Genomic DNA, 25,161 nt, shown 5'->3' with positions numbered 1-25,161 from the left:
GAAAGTATATAGAAAAGAAAGCAATACGAGTGAAAAGAGGGCGGGGAAAAGGAACTTGAGGGGTATGCAGTGCTAGGAGGGAAAGAAGTGAGTAAAATGGAAAATAGGAAAGTGGGAGGTGTACGGAAAAAGTGAGTAAAGAAGAAAAATGGGGTAGAGAGAGTAGAGGGAAGCAAGGAAGAGGAAGAAGAGGGATTGAGTGAAATAAGGGAGGGGCATGGACAAGACGTAAAGAATAAATAAAGGGAAATGAGGGAGGAGTAATGTGGAAAAGAGGGGAGTAAGGAAGAGATAAAAAAAGTACAGTGAACACTAGACAGGAAAGCACTGAGACAATAGACTGTAATAGACTGAGACAATAACTGCTGCTGCTATTCAAGTGTAAGTGTAATTTTACAGACCTTGGAATGATGAAAGGCTGAGCTAACTTTCCAAGATTCAGGCCTGTGAGCGAAACGAGAGAGCAGCACGCGTGGAAGTTGGAGGCTTCGGAGGAGGGCACACAGTTGTAGCTCGCAATATTCGCGGGGGGGGGATGGGGGTGTTTAAAAATAAAGTTAAAAAAACTTGAAAACTTACCTGACCAGGTCCGCGTCGCGACCGCCTCTGCTCCCCACACGGAGCTTCATCTGGGCTCCACTTAATCCTGTCATGATCCGGCGACCCTGAGCCCCATCGACACCCAATGCTGAAGGCTATGCGGAGGACTTGAGCAGCTCAGTGAAGCCCTCTGGTGTCACCCGACCAGAAGGCGACCGCTGCAGATTGTGCCTGGCAGCCGCCTCCCTGTTTTAAAGGCATAAGTCACACCACTGATAACAGCTTTAAGGTAGGATTTAAACCATTTTTTGATGGCTCTAAAATAAGTTAAATAATTACATATAAATATTACCCATCTCAAAAGCATCCTTGTTATCGACCTTGGAGAGATGACAAGCTATTTGACCTACTTGAACTTAATCGTAACGCTTTGTCCAAAGTAGGACTCAATAGTACGGCTTTGGCCGAAGTCTACACCGAACATGCTGCAAACTCGGTGCCCTCTTCTAGGCGCATTAAGAATTCAGAGCTACTGATGAAACGTAGCACACCCTAATAGGAAGTGTGACGCACAATTGGTCAAACATGTGGTAGCAGCATCACTTGCTGCAAGTCTACACTATCTTTTTTCTCGTGTACAAACCTGGAACCTAAAAACTCAAGTAATTTTAGTCACAGACTGTTTAAGATCGTAGTGTCAGCTAAATAGTTTTGGGTGTCCTGGGCTAGAAATATTCCGGTAAGCGGTGTTCAGAGCATCTTTGAACTCTAGTACACGTTTTCTGTTCTTTCAAGCCCGATTATATCAATCAATGTTGAATTATATGACACCGTTTCAGATAAACTATTAGACAGAAGTTAAAGAAAGAATTTGCATTCACATGAGGCCGTCGGAGCATCTAGGCCTGTGCAATTACCCATTTTGTACCATGTCTTAAAAAGCCTCTTCAAGGTCCCCGATGGTCTATCCTCAAATGTTGGCGCATTTTTCAAAGAATGTATGCACCTGCCTCTTTACACTCATCTCGGGCCAGGGGGTGTACAGTGAACCCCATTTAGGTGACCTATCCCTGTGTTTTCCAGAAACACGTATATGTTCTGCACAAACAAAACATTTTGTTAAAGGTAAGTAACGCAACATTTTGAAAGGAGTACATGACACTCTCAAAATCATACGGTTCCAAAGCTTGAGTCACTCGAGGAAGGGGCCAGATGATGTTAGTCGGAGATCAGTAAGGCGGACAGAACTGTGGCATGTCAAGGAAGGAGCCAAAAGGTAATCTTGTAAACAATTGTTATCGCCGTGAGTGGTGGCTCTGGGGACCGATGCGTCAACTGCGGGAACCTGTCTTTGAGCAGGAGTTCGAATACTGGAACGTCTGGTCAGACGTTCATTCCTCTGTGGTCGATAAATGAATTACAAGTCACCTAACAATGTCTGATATTCACATGCGTGCGTATTATTTCGCTCACATATGTTTTAATTTAAAAAAATGTGCATTGTTATTTTCTGGGGTATTTCAGTTGTTATTCGGGAGTGGACTGTTGTTATTCTTACATATATACAACCTGCCTCACTGGAAGAAGCAATTTGTTAAAATGTACGCGAGTTCTGGCACAGCAGCAAGAGCGAGATTCGAACCCCTGTCTCCAAGCATAAGACCAGCACCGCCTCTCCCCTACCTCCTCCACCGCCGAGGAACGCGCAGGAATGACTGCGAAAAGGCAACAACAACAAAAAAAACATCGCCGGAAACGCGAGCATGAATCCCGCTCCTCCCGGACTGGTGACCTGACTCATGGTTGCCATGGCGATATTTCAGAGAATACGCTTGCGGCACCGTAAGTCACGTCACCCAGTCCTCGAGAGGCGGGATCACAGCCGGACAAATCACCCAAACAAGGGCATTGTCCAGTGGCAGGCCTCCGTTCCACAAGGCCGGGCAATGGAAGAAGGGGCGTGGTTTCATGCCCCTTCTTGTTTACAAGAACTCTTGCTTGCAGCTGCGCATGCGCTGCAACGCAGGCTTCGACCTAAAAAAGTGGGGGCATACCAATGCAAGAAAGATGGGACTTTCTCACAGCAAGGTACCCATAAGCTTTTTTTATTTTATTTCATTTATTGATATACTTTTAGTTAGACAATAAAGTACAGCTCAATTGGTAAATAATTGGTAAGTGCCTCATGGGAACAGTCCAGACCGAACTGCCAAGCCATGTCTTCCCTGGACCGGAATCAAGCATCCTAGGACCGGTTTCTGGCTATCAGCCGTCTTCAGGCAGAATAGCTTCACTCCAGTGGCGTAGTGAGCACGGGACCCACGTCTGGGTATACCCTTCCCACATAGGGTGAACAGCAAAACACACAAGATGATGGACGGAATGTTGCACAATGGCAAAACATTCACCCCCAGTCAAGACTGATTTGCATATGGCCATGTCTGAACTGGGGTGGCTTGGTGAGCAAAATAACGATGGATTAAGCCCAGATCTGTGACTGGGGGTGAATGTTTTGCCATTGTGCATCATTCCGTCCATCATCTTGTGTGTTTTGAAGGATCTTCCTCAACAAACGCCGCACTAGGTATCTCCTTGGCTTCCTTAGTTAAACATATACGAACAGTGCAGTTCAGAGCAGAGTCAGCATCACATAAAGCTCAAAGACCAAGAACAGGGCTAGAGGAGGGTCTGCATCCTCAGTGTACCGAAGGCAACGTGACTGTGTTTGCAGGATAGGGTTTACTTTCAGCAAAGCAACAGTGGGAACAGGTCAGCACCCAGGTGGGATTGACATCCACTGCAATAGTCCCAAAGGCTGAAAGAGGAAGGACCACCACATCAAACACTTTAAAAGCAGTCTACTTAAAAGCCTGAAACCGATCATTTGGAGGACTGGAATTAGCTTGAAGAGAGATATGATCTCTGCAGTACAGTGGATCTCTAGAACAGCATCTTCAAGTCCAAACTGAATTGATGCTTTGGAGAGGAAATGAAATGTTACATTGTCTTTGTTCTTTTTTTGAATGATGGGAGACATCATCTACTGAACAAGGAATTACTCCTCTTTGACCTTTCATTGTGACCTTAAAACAGATTACAGAGATCTAGAACAGCCCTATTAGATAAGTGACCAGTCTTTCTAATTACTTTTTTATGCATAGTATTGTGGAATTTAACTGAAGAGTAGTTGTGGTTAAAAACAGCCCTGTACATGGGGATCAGGCACAACGTTCCTGCATTTCCTAAAGCCAAACCTCCGAAACAAGTAGTCAAGAAACACCACAAACACACAAAAAAAACCAAAATAAATATTTCTGGCTTTCTTAAACTTCTTTTCTGAGGAAGAAACACCGGTCTTTGGCGAATGCAGTCAAGAAGAAAAGCAGATGACCGTCATCAAAGCCCTGTATGGACAATTATATACACATATGAAACAACAACCTAGGCAATTTACTATTTGCTTGTCAAATCTAATAATAGAGAGGAAGGAAAAAGCTAATGTCATAAAAGTTCTGTTTTTTATTAGTTTGGGTAAAAGATCATACATAATAACACATTATTTAAAAAGATGTACAACTTAGTGGTAATAAGTCAGTACATCAACAATTGACAATTAGTATCATAAATTCATACAAATAAAAAAGGAAAAACTTGTTTTCTCAATATGAAACAACACAGTGGCACTTTTGTGTTTTCGACACGTGTTTCGGCGACCAGCGCCTTCTTAATGAGTAGCCACGTTTTGCTAATTCACATAATTTGGGCAACGCAAAATACCTTTGTTTCCGCCTTCTGTTTGATAAAGTAGAAGTTTTCTTATGTTTCAATCAATTTCAGAATAGATGATTTTTAATTTGGACAAGGTCCTTCACGATGTATAAAAAATATGCGCGCGAAAGTTACACAAAGCTAAAATACTCGCATTAGATTGCCGATATCGGAATGGTTTTAAAATTCAGCTCTATAGAGTGATGGCTCTTGCAGTTCCATCGATATAGCCGAACACCATTCGAATCTGAATGGCAATAAGGTCAAAGCTTGCCTCCTGGTCCACGGGCAAAGATATGAACGTATACACTTTAAAGTATTCCAATTAATGATCCACCTGATGTGGGGATATTAAGGCACTTCAGATATTTATATAAATAACGTAGACACTTCCAAGTTTTCTAGTACACAGTCCTCCCGATGTGGGGATATTCAAAGAGGCTTCTGATGTCAGTAAAGATAACGTAGACCAGGGGTGGATAGCAACGTACTTCTCGGATCTTGAATATTCCGAATTATATACACTGCATAATTGTCGCACTTTTGTCACGTAATCAGAGAGAACCATTAATTTTCACTTTCAGGAAAAACTAGAGCTAACAATTAACTAATTCATTTAAAACTGAACATCAGAATAGTACACTGACCTATATTTTGAAGGGCATCCCAAACATACATACAATCAAATTTTGGGGAGGGTTCAAGGGGTTAGTTTAACGACCATGCACAGGAATTATCCCCCTATAGACTTATGAACAAACAACAAATAACTGTGGGTCTCAGAAAAAACTAAGTGTGTGAAAACTAGCCGTCTCTCTGCGATAAGAAGTCAGACTCATGGACAGAGAACCACTGTGGAAGATGTCCATCAGTTACACGATGTATACCGCCCAGTACATCATTTGGTCTACTTCACAGTAGGTAGCCCAATGTCTATCTCCAGTTGTAGTTAAAGGAGACAAATGACTGGGGGGTGTTGTTATTGTTGTAACTGTAAGCAGTGCGTAGGTGAATATGGTGAAAAAAGTGAAAAAGTGTTCAGAGTAAAATTGGATAAGGCATGCAATTTAACTTTTATTCTGGAGCCATGTCCTTCCAAATATAAAAACAATAGAGTGCAACATAGTCAGATGTTTCAAACAAATACCTTCTGACTGGGTTATCTGGTCGACATGTTTCTGCGGACTTACACGGTCAATGATAGTACCCGCCGCTTCCTCAGGACCCATAGACTAGATTGCTACTGCTTGTGTATACAAAAAAATTATAACAAACAATATACATTCCAGTGTGAGTTACACGTGCACCTTTTAAATGAGCCGCGCTTCTCTCTCCTGAACTTTAAAGCACATATATTTTTCACAATACAGAGCGGTGCTTCAAGTCCCTGAGCTGTTTGCCAGGTGAGGCGAGGCCTTTCTCCTCTCAAACTGAGGTGAGTCCCTTGTTATGAAAGAACATTGGAAGGCATACTTAGGTTATTATACCTGTTATGCAAATAGTCACATGATAAGAATATCCAATCTATAACCTTTACTAATGATTGTGTTATTATCTTTTATCTTTATCTATGTGTGGATAACCTGGCGAATTTATTATCGTAGGAGGAAAACTGTAAGTGAACGAGTGACTTGTAGCATTTATGTTCACTGTCCTATTGAAAAATAATTTTTTCACATATATATATATAATTTTTTTGTATACACAAGCAGTAGCAATCTAGTCTATGGGTCCTGAGGAAGCGGCGGGTACTATCATTGACCGTGCAAGTCCGCAGAAACATGTCGACCAGATAACCCAGTCAGAAGGTATTTGTTTGAAACATCTGACTATATTGCACTCTATTGTTTTTATATTTGGAAGGACATGGCTCCAGAATAAAAGTTAAATTGCATGCCTTATCCAATTTTACTCTGAACACTTTTTCACTTTTTTCACCATATTCACCTACGCACTGCTTACAGTTACAACAATAACAACACCCCCCAGTCATTTGTCTCCTTTAACTACAACTGGAGATAGACATTGGGCTACCTACTGTGAAGTAGACCAAATGAGGTACTGGGCGGTATACATCATGTAACTGATGGACATCTTCCACAGTGGTTCTCTGTCCATGAGTCTGACTTCTTATCGCAGAGAGACGGCTAGTTTTCACACACTTAGTTTTTTCTGAGACCCACAGTTATTTGTTGTTTGTTCATAGGGCATCCCAAACAACCATATGCTATACATGGAAAATGTACTCATGTATTTCTTTTATAATCCACCACTTCATAAATACAGAAGACCTCTTTCAATAGATATCTGCACTGAGTCAAAAACATTAATTGAACTGGAAACCCAAGAGAATATGCCCACAGAATTTCTGAGTTCTTGTACATTTGTGTGAAAATCTTGTTTGAGTACAGGAGGTGTCACATAATAACGTTGTCACTATATTAAAGCAAAAAATAAGGTAGATTCAATTAATGAGCCTCATCTGAGAGAAGAATTACAATCAATGTTGGCATTGTTAGAATCTGTTAGACTCAGTTTATTTACAACATGCTGGCATTGTTCTCTCTAATTCAAACTGCAGATGAAGGAAGCTGTATGTGGATGTTAATATTACCTTCACCAGGATCTTGATTGTAGAGTCCATCAGATTCTACATCAGGGGCCATCATAACGTGCCAGGTAGTCATTCTTGCTTCAGCTTCTAGTCCAAAGCCATCAACATAGCTAAAGAAAAATATAAAGATTTAGCATGTGAGCAGATGCCAAACATATGTCAGCCTAACATGTGATGGGAGCATTCAAAGAGGAGGAACTTGGCGGTAGGAGTGTGCCCCTTTTTGTCATGGTCACTCCCACTTTTTTCCCACTGGTAAAAATGTTTTTCGACTGATGTGCACTGGGTCCCTGCTAAACAGGCCCCAAGGCCTGTGCTCTTTCCCTAAAAACAAGGAAAATTGGTCTAATTGGCACACTATTGGTACACACTTTGGCACCCCTGCAAATCCCTAGTAAGTGGTACTCCTGGTTCCTCGGGTATCAGTACCAAAGAGTGTTTTTAAGGGCTGCAGAATGTATTATACCACCATAAGGGACATCCTTTACAAATTGCATGAAGGCTGCAATAGCAGACTGTGTATCATGGTACACACCAGGAGTAAAAAAATGACACGGCACACTCACTGTGTGCCATGCCAAGGTCACCATATTTAATGTATGTAAATCACCCCTACAGTAGGCCTTGTAGCCCAAAGGCAGGGTGCATCATATTACATGTGAGGACATATCTGCATGAGAAGATATGCCCCTGTGCTGTCTAGTGCAATTACTAGATGTTACAAGGAAGCCATCTTATGTACATGTACTGGGCACTGGTCATTAGGAGTTCCCCAGCTACACAATGGCTTTACTGAAACCTGTGGTGTTTGGTATCAGACACCTTGTCTTATCTGTACTGTTGCCAGTACCAGATATATTATGACATGCACTCAGAGGGCACCTTATAGGCGTCCCCTGAACAATCTACAGCTATCTAGTGAACTGGCTGACTGGTATCGGCCAGCCTGCCAACGCAGATGAGTTTCTGACCCCCTGCAGGTGAGAGTCCATTCTCTCTGAGGCCAGAAACAATATCTACTCCAGAGGAAGGTGTTCACACCTTCTCCAGCAGGATGGATTTTGATTTAGCATATCAAAGCCAGGGGCTTCAAAGTCCCTGCCGCTTTTGATATGTGACCCTGGCTACCCCCAGACCTGGGAGATGCCACCCCCTGTCCTGAGGCCCATTTGGCACCAGCACAGGTGGGACATTAGCCATGAAGTAGGTGTGTTGCACCACCAGGCTAGTCACACCCCTAAGGGGGGCTACCTGATGTTCTCCATGAATGAGGGGTTCAGCCATCTTGCTTTTAGCAGAATTAGGAACTCTGGGACATGATTATTGCCACTCCCCACAGGAAGTAGTCATATAGGGGGTGAAGTAGCTCCAAGGGTAAGTATCCCATTGGCTACTACCCTTCACTCCCCTTAACCCTCCAAAATTAGTATTTAGGTGGCTTTCTGACACCAGAAACTCAGATTCGACTGACTAAAGAAGGAAGAAGACAAAGAAGAGCCAAAGAATGCGAGAACTGTGGACTTGGTACCAAACCGTGCCCGCCTGCTCCTGCCCCGACAATTGCAAACCACCCCCTTTTGTACCCCGACAATTGCAAAGACCTGACCCACCCGCAGTTCTGTATCTACCCAAAGCCTGAGGGCTGCAAGCACTTCACCAACCAGCCTGCATCTTCTTTGAAGTGGGGAAGCCACTTCCCTACAGCCTGTCGGCACCGACTGCACAGTCTGGGTAACCGATCTGCTGACCACCGGGTCCACTGATGCAGCAGCAGCCCAGGAGGAGGTTACAGTGTCTCCAAGAGGTCAGCCCTGACGACCCATTCAATCTTCAAGATGCTTATCCTCCTTGGAGTCTCCCTACATCAGTACCCAGGGTACCAGAGCCTGTTGCAAGCATCAAGGCTTGTTCAGGTTCAGGCCAAACATCACTGTCGCCAAAACTTACATGCACGTCGAGGGACTTCGACAGAGGCCAGCTCCACACCAGAATTCATATTGCTGTGTCTCTTTTCCCTCTTCTTCAGGTGCACTGAGAACTGCGAGAGCCTTAAACTCGCCGACCTGCCGCACAAAACACCTATGCACTCGAGCCCCCCAGCCCGATTCCATTGAAACAGATTGTGTCTCTATGGTCCCGAGACCCTCAAGAGTCAAGCCCCCCTTTGGTTTCTACCTGACAAGTCCCTCAGTTCCCACTTACTTTCAAGGTACTGTTTCCTATTGACTTCAATGTGTAGTTTGAGGCTACCACTGCGAAAAGCACCTCTGCACCTAGACACCCCCAGGGCAGGTAAATTTTAACTGTTGGTGCTTTCTTGGACCTTGGCCCATACTTACCTTAAGTCCAGAAGAACAGTCCTGTAAGTCGTTTGAAAGGGACCTTATGTAATGTATGATTCTCCCATAGGATAACATTACAGCATTCGAGGCTCATGCCTCAAGTCTGACAACTGTTGTTTCTATGTTATTGAAAATATCTAACTTGAAAAGTACTTATCTGATCCCAAAGATCTTGGTGTCTAAAACTATATTAAAATCTGTGTTATTTGAACAAACTGGCGTCTGATTTCCTTATTGGTTGTGTCTCATTTATTGACTGTGTGTGCAACAATGCATAACACTCCCTTCTGATAAGGCTAAGGTTGCTCGAACACACTACCACAAATAGAGCACCTTGGGATTGTTAAAGTAAGACCCTATACACTAGTAAGGGATACACGGCCTCTCTACATAGTGCATCTCACTTTGGTACACTATATAGAAAAACAGTTTCCTACAACGGCAACAAATAAAAACTTTCACAGCTTGGCAAACATACAGACTAGAACAAAACTAAGAGGAAAATACATACAGCACAAACAGCATGAAGGCAAAAACATCTAGGTAGTTAACAAAGAACTAATTGGAAGCAGGTTCTAGCTCCAAACCTCTAAGGTAAGTAAGTGGGAACAAGAATCAATGGAAAGGCACATGGCATTGCGGAAAAGGGTAGCAGTCTAAATGAAATTCCTTCGAGAATTTGTGCCTATGTCTGATCACCACTGGGGTGACATGGTAATACTGGAGGACTACAAACACTATGTACAAATCTCTGGACTGTGTCAGATATGAAAGAGGCAAATCAATACTTAGCAAATGGCGTGGTGAAGCTTTGGTGTGAGTTTAAGAGGAGTCCGTCTCACTATGGAATGCTTTTTGGTCTGTGAGTGCCTGAAACTCAGGTAGTTCTTGAACTTAAAGGGCTATTTTGCCTTCAATAGAAGGTCGAGCATGACATGCTTTTTTTTCATCACATATTGGGAGGGTCCTGAATTCAAATAGAGTCTGCCCGAGGCGACCTCAGAAGGAAGGCGCAGCTCCCGGACAGCACACAGCAACAATAGCTGGTGCTGTGGTCGATTCAATGTTTTGCCCTTGAAAGTTCCAATCTTTGGACAAAATAACACTGGCAAAGAAGAATGATATCATTAAGCAACAAAGTAGCCTTCACATGTAACACAGCCACAAACATTACTTTACACCCAGAAAAGGCATGCTTTAAAGAGTTGAAATCTTACTTTCCCTCATGCAGGTTTAATAGACAATGTGAAAGGCAGCCAACAAACTCTTGGTCATGGTTCCCAGGTCCCAGAATCATGTTCCTGTTGACAGTGAAGATTCGAAGAGATTCCAGGAGGGTTACTTGCTGAGGAACAGTTCTATGGGCCCTCGAGAACTGGTACAGAATTGTCCTGTTCAGGTTGTGATACACTGCATCAAGTGACACACCATGGGCTCTTCTTTTAGACTGAAAATTGAATAACAAGTATCGGTGTACAGGAAACAAGTTCATAAGTAGAATTAAATGGCGTTTTTGGCTCAGGAAACGGTTTAAAGGTGAAGTGAGATAGTACCAAAATAATTTAACTAAGTTAGCCAAAACAATTCTTTGGCCTACACACAGACCTCAATCTAGAAAGATCTACATTGTTGTTTCTAATAAACAAGTTACTTACCTTTGGTAATGATGTATCTGGTGGAGACATGTTAGTTGTAGATTCCTTAGCTTACCATAGAATAGAATTCCCCCCAGGTGTCAGTCTGCATCGAGAGATTTAACTTCAGCAATACCCCTGCCCGTGGGCAGGTGGCGTCGGCCGACTCCGCGTCCATCGTCGGTGTCATGGTCGCCGGAATGACCTTGCAGTTCCTACTTAGACACCATCCCTGCGCACTGATATCAGTTCTGACACGACTTTCCACGCCAGAAGCACAGAGCCATTAAAGACACAGACCACTGGAGCTCTGCAACTGGGGCACTGTAAGGGAGCGGGGAGGATGGGTGGGGTGGTAAGGAATCTACAACTAACATATGTCTCTACCTGATAAATAGTTACCGAAGATAAGTAACTTGTTCATCTTATAGAGACTGTTTGCTGTAGATTCCTTACCTTAGAATAGGCAGACTCCATCTCCTTATCTTCCTGTGAATATCTGTGCATCAAAATCTCAGGCGACAAGGGCATCATCTGCCAACTTCACATAATATACCACCCTCTGGGTGACAATCCGAAGTTCATTGATGAGCTAATGGAAGTCATTACAGCCATTGCCAACTCACAAGTGCCACATATCTTTCTGGGAGACTTCAATCTCCATTGGAGCAATACCAGCTATCATGACGTAAGCGGTCTCAAATCCTTTCTGACAGACCAGGAACTGTTTCAGTTCTGTGACAGCCCAGCCAATAACAAGGGGGAGACTTTAGACCTCATCATAGCAAAAAGAAACATCATATCGCTTGAATCCATCTCCCCATGTGACTGGACTGATCATTACAGTATCTTCTTCTCCATCAACAATGAGGTAACTCCAAAACGAAACCAACCTACAACAAGCATTGGAAATGCAATAGGTCTCGCATTAGGAAAGTTTGAGCTATTGGTCTTGTAAATGACAATTTTTTTATTTATGTGCTGTTTTTGAAAATAGCTAAATTAATAGCTTTGTCATTTACAATGCCAATAGTTATAACTTTCGCAAATGTGACACCTATAGCATTTGTAATGCAACATGTTTAGTATTTACGTGACTTAGATGTATTGATATTACAAATAACAATGGCTTTTAATTTTTTAAAATAATTAATACTTAAATAAAAGTGATTGTAATTTATAATGGCAATAGCTTAAACTTTTGTAAATAACTTTTGTGAAGATTATGTTGTGTATTTTATTGTGACGAAAATCCAAGAACAGAAGTGAAATATTAACATCTTTTTGTGACATTTGTAATAAAGCTTGAAACATTGAGAGAACATATTTGAACCAGTGATGCTGTGGTGATGCTGAGTGATGCTGTGGTTACGCTGAGTGATGCGGTGGTTGCGCTGAGTGGTGCTGTGGTGGTGCTGAGTTGTGCTGTGGTGGTGCTTGGTGGTGCTGTGGTGGTGCTAGGTGGTGCTGTGGTGTGCTGAGTGATGCTGTGGTGGTGCTGAGTGATGCTGTGGTGGTGCTGAGTGGTGCTGTGGTGGTGCTGAGTGATAATGTGTTGGTGATGAGTGATAATGTGATGGTGCTGAGTGGTGCTGTGGTGGTGCTGAATGATGCTGTGGTGGTGCAGAGTGGTGCTGTGGTGGTGCTGAGTGGTGCTGTGGTGGTGCAGAGTGGTGCTGTGGTGGTGCTGAGTGGTGCTGTGGTGGTGCTGAGTGATAATGTGGTGGTGCTGAGTGATAATGTGGTGGTGTTGAGTGATAATGTGGTGGTGCTGAGTGGTGCTGTGGTGGTGCTGAGTGGTGCTGCTGAGTGATGTTGTGGTGATGCTGGGTGGTGCTGTGGTGGTGCTGAGTGATGCTGTGGTGGTGCTGAGTGGCAGAAAAACAAGGGAAAAATAAGTCTAACAGAGGGCAGAAGGGCACAAACCAGGCGTAGGTGTCCCAGACACAGCACACATCTACAAAGCAGAGATTTGCCACAGAGCCACACACATTATTGGAGCCACAAACATTACTTCTCTCGTTATGATAAAATTAATCTGGTTTTAATATCGCATTTTCCCCTAGCTTGTATCACAAAGCCTTCCATGAAACACGAGGCTGTCTCGCGAGCAGCTCTCGTAGCTTTGCAGCCAACAGACAAAAAAAATAATACACTACAAACAAACCCGCACAAAAGGGAGTGGCTTCACACAGCGGAGTCCTCGGTGCCGATGAGCAGCTGTAGGCCGGAGAGACGAGACGGGATAAGGAAGGGAGGCCCGGCAGGGGAGCTGGCAAGAGCTGTGCTGATGAAAAAAAAAGCATGCCCACCATGGTAAAAGATGACGAGCGGCGTGTTGATCAAAGGAAATATACCGCACGCCTCCCAAAGCGGCTGGCATGCTGCCCCCGTGCTTTTAACCAAATCGACATGTGTTGACATTTACAAATAAAGTTCCTGAACACAAAACAAATAACACGTAACAACAATGGCCGGATGAGAACTGCAAAAGTGAAGTCAGATTCACATATCAGATTACGTGGTGTTTGCTGGCAAAGCTGCCCCGCTTACAGACATGTAAATGAGCACAATAGCATCTTTGTATATAAACATACTACCAGGACGAGTCACAAAAGTCACTTACGATTGTGAATAAGTTACACATGTAAGTTTACTCTCACATGAGAGGCTCTGATGGTGGTGAAGAAAAGCACGAGGGGAGAAGAAAAGCGTGAGAGGAAGAGAGCCCACGAAAGAGGAGCGCAGCGAGGCACAAAAGTGTGTAAGCATTCCTTTGAAGTGTGAAGCAGGGGGGCGGGGGAGTGGATCCCTTTGAAGCACTGCCTCATGAAAGTGAAACATCAGGAGCAGGGATGTAATTAGGGGGGAGGAGAAGTGAGGCCGAGCGCACACTGGTGAAGCTTCAGATGCCTGTGGGAGGGGGGCAAGTTGCAGAATCACAGGAGGTTTAGCGACATTACAGAGACTCGAACCGGGTTATGAGTTTAAATGAATGTAAACGCGAGAGAAAGTAAGTATCTATCAATGGGCAACATGGTACCGGGTTATGAGTTTAAATGAATGTAAACGCGAGAGAAAGTAAGTATCTATCAATGGGCAACATGGTGAAACACATGTAATCGATCAACAAATTTAATACATGTAAACGCGCTAAAATTACAATGTATCTAAACGCGCGAGAAAGGAAATATATGTCAATGCGCAACACGGAAAAAAAACTTTAAAAGCACTACAAAGGGATTTCATGTAAATGCGCGGACATTACTGAGACTCGAACAGAGTTACGAGTTAAAATGTATGCAAAGCGCAACACGGAAAAGCATCTTTGAAAGCCCTACAAAGGGAATTCATGTAAATGCGCGGACATTACCAAGACTCGAAAAGGTTTACAAGTTAAAATGTATGCAAAGCGCAACCCGGAAAAATATCTTTGCAAGCACTACAAAGGAAATTCATGTAAATGTGCGGACATTACTGAGACTCGAACAGAGTTACGAGTTAAAATGTATGCAAAGCGCAACACGGAAAAGCATCTTTGAAAGCACTACAAAGGGAATTCATGTAAATGCGCGGACATTACGCAGACTCAAAAAGGGTTACAAGTTAAAATGTATGCAAAGCGCAACCCGGAAAAATATCTTTGCAAGCACTACAAAGGGAATTCATGTAAATGCGCGGCCTTTGAAGTGCACTTTACACGGCCGGCCGGCAGTGAAACTGAAAGCACGGCCGGCCGGCCGTGAAAGCCTTTGATGACGCAGCAGGGGGAACAGACGGCGAGAGGGTGTGAAAGCAGCAGGGGCAGGCAGGCGGCTGGGGGCATGTGCACGCGCTTTTAAGCGCATGCGCATTAAGCTTAAAAGTCACGGGCACTGCAAGGAATCGCCACAATTCCTTGCAAGTTAGGTAAAGAGTGGTTAAGCCCCCATAGTCTCGCAAGCTCGATGCGCATGCGCATCGACAGGCGAGACCTAAAAACAAAACAATGGAAAAGGAATATCCGTAATATTGATGCCAACGCCTTGGTGTCCCAATGCAATTCCGCCTGACACCATCAGCAGACATGGCCGACGTCCAAGATCTTACGGACTTTTACAATGCCACTATGCTTGAAATCCTGGATACCACAGCGACCCTTCAAGAAAAATATGTCTCCACCAAAATCTCCAAACCATGGTTCAATGAGAATCTTAACTTGGACCGGCACAAATTAAGACTAGCTGAGCGAGCATGGAAAGCAGCACCCTCCACTGATCATCTACACCAACTTAGGCCAATGAGAAACACTTACAACAGAAAAATCTTAAAAGCTAAAGCAGACTTTTTCAAAACACAGCTGAACCAAGCCATTAACCGCCCTGAAAAAATAATCGAAATCGTAAAACAACAATCATGTAACTCCGCAAACGTAGTGGAGATAAGCAACCCGGCTACCCCTGACTGCGACGAGCTGGCCAAATTCTTCCTAGAAAATACTAGAACCATCGAAAATGACATTCAATCCAAAAAGAACCCCAACTATCTACTGACCAAGAAAAAATTCTTTACTCACAGATCAAGGACCTTTTCTGCCTGCCGACCGGAGTTCCAAAGAACAATGCCAACTGGCAATCCTTCTCGCCAATCACTGAACACGAAATCTATAGCACCCTGCTAGCAATCAACCCTGCCAATCATTTCTTCGATCCCCTACCCCCATCTGTATTCAAAATGATAAAGTCCTGTATTCTACCACAATGGGCAACAATTTTTAACGCCTCTCTTAGGCAAGGTTCCATACCGGACTGTCTGAAAATAGGGCAGGTCACACCTATACTAAAGAAAGCTAACTCCCTCTCCACAGACCTCAACAACTATCGACCTATATCCAGCATCCCAGCGCTGGCAAAGTTAATGGAAAAATATCTACTAATTCAACTGTGCAATCACATCGAGAACTTCAACCTCCTAGATAAACACCAATCCGGTTTCCGTCAAGGTCACAGGACTGAATCAGCCCTCACCCACATAATGGATGACATTTTAAAAATGCTGGATCACAACGAATAGTGCCTATTGATACTTCTTGACCTATCTTCCGCCTTTGACACGGTTAAACACGACAAGCTACTGTCTCTACTTGAACGAAGGATGAGCCTCACCGGTCCAGTGTTACAATGGTTTACCCTCCTTCCTAAGCAATAGATTCCAAAGAATCAAGCTGAAGCAATCATTCTCTCAAGCTTCCATGGTCACACTAGGAGTCCCACAGGGATCAGCATTATCACCTATACTCTTTAATCTACTCATGGAACCCCTTGCTAATGCGCTTAGCTCTGCAAACATTTTTAATCATCTATATGCGGACAACACAACTATATTTGAAAATCTCATCACCAGATGACTTCATCTCCCTCCATGCCATTCTTCATAATACCCAAAGTTGGCTCAATGGCAACCACCTCATGCTTAACACCAAAAAAACTGAGTTCCTCCTCATCTCCCCTCTCAATCACACACCCAAGATAGACTTATGGCTGAAGCATCTTACTTCCTTTGACTGCACGCCTCACATCATTGACTGCATGACGCATAAAGCCTTACATAGCAACCCCCCCAGCTATTTAGCACAAAAGCTAGATCGGGCGGGAGGTTGTAGGCATTCTCAAAGCAAGCTCACTACTAATAAAACCTCAATCCTTCCACAAAAAGAGAACTGAGTGCAGAGCTTTCTCAGGTATCGCACTGAAGATTTGGAACAACCTTCCCTCAGACATACGCAGAATCTCAGAAACTCTTCTTTTACCACCTTCAAAAAGGAAGCGAAAATGTTTCTCATGAACAAATTAACATCCTAAACCTCTGAAGCCTACTTGCCACCGTCTTTAATCAAACAGCAATGTCTACCTCATTTGTATTATATGCGATTCACAATTGTATGTATTACGTGATAATTATGTACTGTAAACCGCTCCGATACCCCTGTGGGTCATGTCCCCGCTATATAAAACTTTATAAATAAAAAGGGGGGCGTGGTTTGGACACTGGAGAAAATGGCCGCCTATGTCTTTACCTCCTCCCGAGGCTCCGCTTTCCGCTAAGTTTTAAGCGGTTACACTTTGGCAAATTTGGTGCAGATACCAGGAAAGGCAATCGGAATGTGTGATCTATCCGATTCCTGAGTTTGGTGGTGTTTCACAGTTCCCTGTGGATACGGCGGATATGTGGGCTGGTGATCGCAAGACGACCATTAACCCGCCGAGACCTAATGCACGCTGAAGCCTACGAGGAAAGTGCTGCGTGACATCTAGAGATCTGCCTGGGTCTCCAAGAGCCTCCGATCCTCCATGCAGCGCGACTTCAGATAATGCAGTGAGTGGGACAAAGTTGTGCCGGCTAGGGCGACTTCGGATAAAGCGCGACGATTAACAAAATGCCGGACGCGCTCTACTCTATGTGTGCAGGTGAGCGCTAGAAGATGCACGCTGAAGCCTATGAGGAAAGTGCTGCGTGACATCGAGATCTGCCCGGGTCCCCAAGAGTCTCCGATCCTCCATGCAGTGAGTGAGATAAAGCTGTGCCGGCTAGCGCGACTTCAGATAACACGCAAAAATTAACAAAATGGCGTTAATTTAGCGGCGAGTGGTGTGTCAGCAACAACTATAGCGCACATGATCTATGCAATGTGGATAGTAGGGGTGTCAGCAAACAACTATAGTAAACAATTACAGCGCACATGATCGCTCCCTGCACTAACAAAAGTGGTGTGTCAGCAACAATTATAGCGCACTTGATTGCTCCCTGCAGTACTCAACAACCCTTACATGGGTTCCTTGAGCATTGACCCTCCATGCAATGTGGATAGTAGGGGTGTACTGTGTCTACTAATGCGACCAAGTGCCCTCAGATCGACGCGCTCCGATCATTAATCAGCATTGACCTGCGCTAGTTCGCACTGCTTCACAATTCCTGGCATGCCTACGAGAATCAAGCGGCTGTATGTTCACACCTCTGTATTATGTGCAACTGGGATCTAACGTCAGAGCCCTTTTCAACGTCTTTTTACATCCTCAGGCGCTGGGTGTTCAAAATGGCGGATGCTGGCAATGCCCATCGGAAGGTCACCATGAATATAGTTGTGCTCTGAATGCCTCCACACCAATACTAAGAGAAATACAAATTCCCGGCTGTGTCTGTGACTCATATCTAAGTAGCGGAACCTATCTGATTGTGGCATTTGGGTCCTCCTCACACAGTGCCGCTGGTATACCAAGGTGTACAAAATCTGTGAGAGTGGCGGGCGTTCTGGAGTGGCTGGCGTTCTCTGACACTTCCCAGCACACCAAACACGGTCTGATAAAGTAAGGGTAAGGAGTAGGCCTGTATATGAACGTCCTACTACACTCTACATTGATCGCTCTATGGCAGAGCAAGCTTAAGGGAGGCAAATCAATTGCGCTCAATATCTCTCAATATCAATCATCCGTGTTTACTTACTTGTCCTTCCGCCAGACAAGGCGCACCACTCGGTGACAATCGGTGGAAACATCAGGCCCTTATAGTCAGGCAACATGGGTGAGAAGGAAGCAAAAAATCTCAGAAGGCTCAAAGCAGAACCGCCTAACCCTGATTCACCCACCAAGGGCAAAAAGGATATCAACGCTACAATGGATACAATTCTGAACAAGCTGGCGGAGGTACATGACTTAGCAAAATCCACTAAGGAGGCAGTCACAGCCATCAGGCAGGGTATCAGAGATACCAACTCTAGACTGACCGAAACTGAAGAAAGGATAAGCAGGCTGGAGGACTCAAACTAAAGTATGCAAGTCCCTTAAGACTATCACTCACCTCAGACTCCATGGCCAGGAGATTGTCCGAACTTGAAGATAGGAATTGTAGAGGGAATCTTCGCATTTTGGGCATACCGGAGGGTTCCGAGGAAGCATTCATCTCATGCATATCATTCCTAGAATCCTGGTTCTCCCAGGCGACAAATCTGTCCTTTCATCAGCCACTTGAATTAGACAGGGCCCACAGAGTTCCTACTAGAATCTCACCGGCTCAAAAAGGTCCCAGACCTATCGTATGCAAGCCCTTGCATTACCAACACATCGAACAGATCCTGTCCTTTGTTCAAAAAAACAACCACATATTATGGAAATCCAACAAAGTCTTCATCTCACAAGACTATAGCAAAGAGACGGTTGATCTGAGGAAAGGCTTCCTGGCTCTTCGCCCAAGGCTGCGTGCGTTGGGCTATCAGTTTGGGGTCGTTGGTCCAGCGAAATTCAGAGTATTAATCCAAGGGGTTCCCCAAATCTTCAATGACCCTCAGAAACTCAGAAGATTCCTGGATGGTCCTGACGATCTCCGTATGGACACGACAAAAACAGGTTCTTCTGTGGACTGTACATGAGTATCCTTTCTATTATCAGACACCTGCTCTAACATTATGATTTCATTCCTTCCATGTTGCTCTGTTGTTGATGCTTGCAATGACTGTTTCACAGTTACGCGGATGGGTGGGAGGCATGGCCACCGGCTTCTATTGTTCTATTGTTATATGACCAGCTTTACAGCAAACTTGTAACACGTTGTGGATATCACAACAAGGCTAATTTGCAGATGACACGTTTTTATTCTATCAATGTTATTTTGTTGGGAATGTTTACTATGGCTGTTCGTAATTGAATGAGTGATACGGTAACATGGTAACCAACTGTATCAACGTTCTGAACCACCTTACAACTCCTTGGTCATTCATTATAGATTTGCGTTGGTTATGGCAGGTATTACCATGGAAGTGTAGCTTATAACATTAACACAGATAAGCGGATAGTGCGAATAATGCAGATAACGTTATATTGTTATAACTGCATAGCTGGTAATCCCGTGTTCCACGTTTAGCAATGTCAATATACTGATCTGTTTCGAGTAGTCGGATTGTGATACTGTGTTTATGAGATTTGGAAGATCGCACAACCGTCAAAATGTTAAGGCATAGTCCCACTTAGATTACGTTGACTTATTACTACGATTACTACAATTAACTGCACATTATGTGCCAATGTTCTTAAGTTCCGATGTATTGTACTTCTGTAATACTTAACAGTGGTTCTTGTTCGTGGCCTCGGGAGGGACGCTGTTTTCTCCCGTCACCATGTTTTCTATTTTCCTTCAGGGTGGGGTGGGAGGGACTGGGAGGAGGGTTGGTATGGGGTGGGGTTGGGTCCGACTTCAACTTATTGTTTTTTCTTTTTGAAGTTTTAACAGCGTTTCTTGTTTTTTATGGTCTTATTGCTACTATTGTCATTATCATCAATGTTCAAATCCTGTTACACTCAGACATGTGGGCTGTGAATGTTGGAGGGGGAGAGGCTGTCATGACGGTCACCTTCCTTCTAAGGAGTTTCAACATACTCTGAGGCACAACTGGTTGGTTATACTATTAGGGCTCCTATGGTTCTTCCTGTTCACGTGGCAAACATGCACAAACGGTCACATAGTGAGCTCAGCACCTTGCATCATAGTGCTCAGTAACCTTGCCCCTACGATTATTTACCTCAGCACATCTATACATACTCTCTTTATTTGGTGGCAAAATGGAATTCCACTGATCAGGAACGTCAACAAAGTCGGCTCCGCTGAACAAAATTGGTTCAACCGATTACCATTTTCAAATGGCACATAACATAATTAATACGCCATTAGGGACCTTTAAGGTAAACAATTTGAAAATAATCTCACTGAATGTCAAGGGCCTCAATCAGCTGGTTAAGCGGCAGAAGATCCTGGACTATGTTCGAAGGCAGAAAGGGGATATCGTACTCTTACAAGAGACATAGGTCGACGCAAAACAGCTAAACATGATTAAATGTAGATTTTATAGTGAGGTGGTAGGATCCGACGCAGTGGGGAAAAAAACGGGGTGTTGTCGTTGATTGCGAAAAAGTCAAACATTGTAATAGATTCACATACCCCTGACACCAATGGCAGGTGGGTCACGACCAAATTGCTCAAAGACAACTCTGAATTTTACGTCACAAATGTTTATGTACCTAGTAACAACGAGCCGAGCTTCTGGGAGGGCCTCACTAAGCAAATTGGAACTATTCCTGACTCGGCGGTACATATCCTGGCAGGGGACTTTAAGTTACCCTTAGATCCGATCCTCGACAGAGACTCAAGGTGCTCCTATCGTTCAAATAAATCACAACAGCCTTTGTTAACCTCTGCGCCCGGTTCAATTTGGTAGATACTTGGAGATTACAAAACCCTACAGGTAGAGAGTACACATTCTACTCACCACCACACGACTCATTTACACGCATCGATTATCTCCTTATAACGAGCAATGGCACTTCCAGAATAGAGGACACATCAATCGAGCCTAAAGTAGTCTCAGACCATTCCTACATCTCGTTATCTATCTCTAATATTATACCAGTCAGTCGCCAATCAATATGGAGATTAAACGATGAAGTGCTGGAAAAAGACCAACATAGGGAGACCATAGAGAATGCAATCCACTCCTACCTTGAACACAACAAGAGGGGAGATACCTCTGACCTAACGCGCTGGGAGGCATTGAAATACACTATTAGAGGGGTGATTATTAAAATCCAGTCAGCTGTAAATAAGGAATACAACAGGGCTCTTGAAGAGCTAGAAAAAGAGATGTCAGTCTTACAAAGCAGACAACTGACATCCAGAGATGAGTCAACTTTGAATCAATTGTCTAATAAAATATGAGTTCAAGAAAATAATAAGCAAAAGAGCAGGGATATGGTTAGATAGGCAGAAGAGGTTTAAACTGTGTGAGTCAAATAAAGCAGGTAAGAGTCTAGCGGCATACTTGAAATTTAAGGTGCAAAAAAACACGACTAACAGTATAACAGATCTCAATGGGGTGGCATGCTCTGACCCAGACAAGATAGCGGAGATATTTAAAGATTTCTACAATACACTATATTCCAAAAATAAAGATGTAGATGAAGCTAAAATTCAAGACTATCTTAATGAATCTGAACTACCATCCCTCTCTCCCGAAGACCAGGAGATTCTTAATAGACCACTCTCTACTCAAGAAATTGAAAAGGCGATCAAATCTCTAAAATGCGGGAAAGCGCCTGGCCCGGATGGGTTCAGTGCAAAATTCTACAAATGTTTTTCATCCCTTCTCTCCACACCCCTACTACACCTTTTTGGTGAATTTAATGAATCAGGTAAAATCACGGGCAGCTTTCTGAGGCCATTATTGCCAAAAGAGGGGAAAGACCCCACACTCCCTAAAAACGATAGGCCTATTTCTCATTAATTTCGAATGTAAACTCTTTGCTATGATTCTAGCAAATCGCCTTCAAATGCTGCTGCCAAAACTTATCCATTCTTCCCAGGTGGGCTTCGTGAAGAACAGACTTTCCAGTGATAACAGGTTTGTTCTCCTCACCCTTTGTTTTACATCAGGGTACCAGACAGGGATGCCCCCTTTCCCCATCATTATTTTAACTCGTAATAGAACCATTTTTATTCCATATAAGGAACAATGAACGCATCTCCGGGGTACACTTCAACGATTTCACGGTAAAAATCACTGCCTATGCGGACGATGTTCTAGTGATATCGGAAAAGGCTGAGGAGGCCATCACCGCCCTAATGTCCACAATTGACAGCTACTCCCGGGTCTCAGGGTATAAATTAAACAAAGATAAAACGGAGGTAAAACTCCTGAACAACCTAGGCAATAAGGAGGTATTAGGAGACTCCGGTCTGACTTGGCAACCAAAAACTTTTAAATACCTAGGTCTAGACTTCAACCAAGATTTAATATCTTCCCTGCACATCAATGAAGATCTCATCTTCAAGAAAATGTCCAAGTTGTTAGAAGGGTGGTCACCTAAATACCTCTCATGGTGGGGCAGAGCAGAAACCCTAAAGAAGATGATGACTCCCTTAGTAAACTACCTTGCAAGCATGCTGCCAATGACCTTCTCTACTGATTTCTTAAACTAGATTGACAAGCTTTTTAACAACTTCCCCTGGCAAGGGAAGAAGCCCAGAATATCTCTGAATAAGCTGCAGCTATCTAAAGAAAAAGGCAGTCTGGGCCTTCCTAACTTTAGGAATTATCAATCTGCATTCTTGTGCAAACAAGGATCGAATTGGTTAACTGCTAATTCAGATTACACACCGGTTTGGGTAGAGATAGAGAAAAAAATCATTGGTAATGCGCCGCTACCTGCCTTGCTCACTATGGATCTCTCTCATTTGCCCCACTCACGCAACATCCTCCTCAATACTAGACGTGCCCTATTGAGACTAGAACAGACCCACTTAAGACTTAATAAATCTAGTATAGTATCTCTTTGGAGAAACCCCTTAATTAAATTGGAAGGGAATTGCCTTCACTGGGTATCCTGGTCGGAAAAAGGCATATACCTAGTAGGTGACTTATACGAGGGACCCCATCCAATACCTTTTTCGACACTCCAGGCCTCATATGACTTAACCTCAATGGATTTTTATAATTTCCTGAAGTTGAAAACCCTACTCTCCGCGCGCTCCATTAAGCCATACACTCCTTGGCTTATACTCCAACTACCACATCTCCTAAAATCAGGCCATTTTGTCTCAAAAGTTTATAAGCTTCTCCTTCCGCTCCCTAAGAAAGCACACAAACGGAATGAACATAAATGGGAGGCAGAATCCAACTCTACTAACCTTACATTTAATTGGGATAGAATATATGCCTCAGCCTTCTCGAGCAAAATCTCCCCTATCCTGTCTCAAACCAAATACATGCTAATAAATAGAACCTATTGGACTCTGGAGAAGTTTTTTAAGCTGAACTTAAGAGATAGCCCGGATTGCTGGAATTGTAATTCAGCTGTCAGAGACCTTGCTCACATGCTTTTCACTTGCCATTCCTTACAAGTATTCTGGGGAAATATTTATGATTGTATAAAACACATTTTTGGTTTCAAGCCCCCACAGAGAGTTCTCATATGTAATTCTGGGCATCCTTGAACCAAGACTAGCCAATAATTATGATCGTCAGCTATTGGATCTACTACTCATCTTGGCCTGCAAAATCATTTTGGGTAAATGGAAGAATGCTAAAGAGGATAATCCAGCTTTCCATACGTCTTCATGGCGCACTTCACATAAGAAGCTATGGAAATCTTTGGATGCCTCATCATTTTAATTTGATCCACCATGATTCCACGCTCCCTTTGTAATACATTTAAAGTGTAATACATTTAAAGTGCCACAGGTAATTCAGCGGGTTCTCAAATGTCATGATTGAGCTGCACCCTTAAGTATTAAACACGTGCAACATTCAACGTTTTGTATCAATATGTTTATCCTGTATACATTGGTCCGTATATGGCTATTATCGTATTGTCTATCTACTATTTTGTCAAGAGTTAGTGCCAGTGTCCGAGTATGTAACTAATGTCAATCGGTTCTTATTATTATTTGGGTCAGACTCTTTTCTTTATTTCTTTATCCCTTATTTCTTTATTTACTTATTTACTTATGTATTTTATTTTTTCCTATGTATGTATCGTGACTAAATTTTATATCTTATGTTGGATGTTCATTTCCTTTATTCAATAAAAATAACTTGAATTAAAAAATAAATAAATAAATAAAATACATTTATAAAAATTAAAAAAAAACATAGGCAATACCAACCCTGGAGGAGGATCTGCAAACCAAGTTCACATGAGAAAGTCCAGGAGGACTGAATGGGCAAAATAGCCGTCCCTCCGGACTTGATTGAGCAGGGAATAGTGTCTGGTGGACGTGTGCAGAGATGCCCACGTTACTGCCTGGCAGATATCAAGGAGTGGGACTCTGCGTACCAATGCAGTGGTTGCTACCGTAGCACTAGTGGAATGAGCACGCAACCCCACTGGAGGATCCTTCTTAGCTAAAGCATAGCAGATCTTAATACAAAGGACCACCCATTGAGAGATGGTACGTTTTTGAACAGCCCAGCCTTTCTTGGCACCCACATATCCAATAAAGAGTAGATCATCCATCCGGAAATCTTTGGTGAGGTCAAGATAGAATGACAGCGCACATTTAGGGTCCAGATGATGTGTGAGGAGGCGGGAAAAAGGTGGGCAAGGTGATAGTTGTTCTACCTGAAATGGTGTAACCACTTTAGGAAGGAATGAAGGCCTCGTTCTAAGCACCACTTTGTCCGGATGCACAGAGAAGAAAGGGGTCTTGGAAGACAGAGCCTGAAGCTCACTCACCCTGCGAGCAG

General features: G+C 43.4%; 1 protein-coding gene across 3 annotated transcripts in view; it reads right to left on the bottom strand.

Moving 5' to 3' along the window:
* The window catches only part of WDFY3 (WD repeat and FYVE domain containing 3), a 1,930,620-nt gene that overhangs the window by 727,493 nt on the left and 1,177,966 nt on the right, over positions 1-25,161 (bottom strand). For all 3 annotated transcript variants that reach the window (XM_078676292.1, XM_078676293.1, XM_078676294.1), the window contains 2 exons: positions 10,482-10,711; positions 6,923-7,032 (listed from right to left, as the gene is read on the bottom strand). In XM_078676292.1, the coding sequence (XP_078532418.1) occupies positions 6,923-7,032; positions 10,482-10,711 (340 nt within the window). The remainder of the gene's footprint in view (positions 1-6,922; positions 7,033-10,481; positions 10,712-25,161) is intronic.

The sequence above is a fragment of the Lissotriton helveticus genome, chromosome 2_1 (assembly GCF_964261635.1).
Source record: "Lissotriton helveticus chromosome 2_1, aLisHel1.1, whole genome shotgun sequence".
Taxonomy (NCBI): Eukaryota; Metazoa; Chordata; class Amphibia; order Caudata; family Salamandridae; genus Lissotriton; species Lissotriton helveticus.
This window is presented reverse-complemented; position numbering and strand designations above follow the sequence as displayed.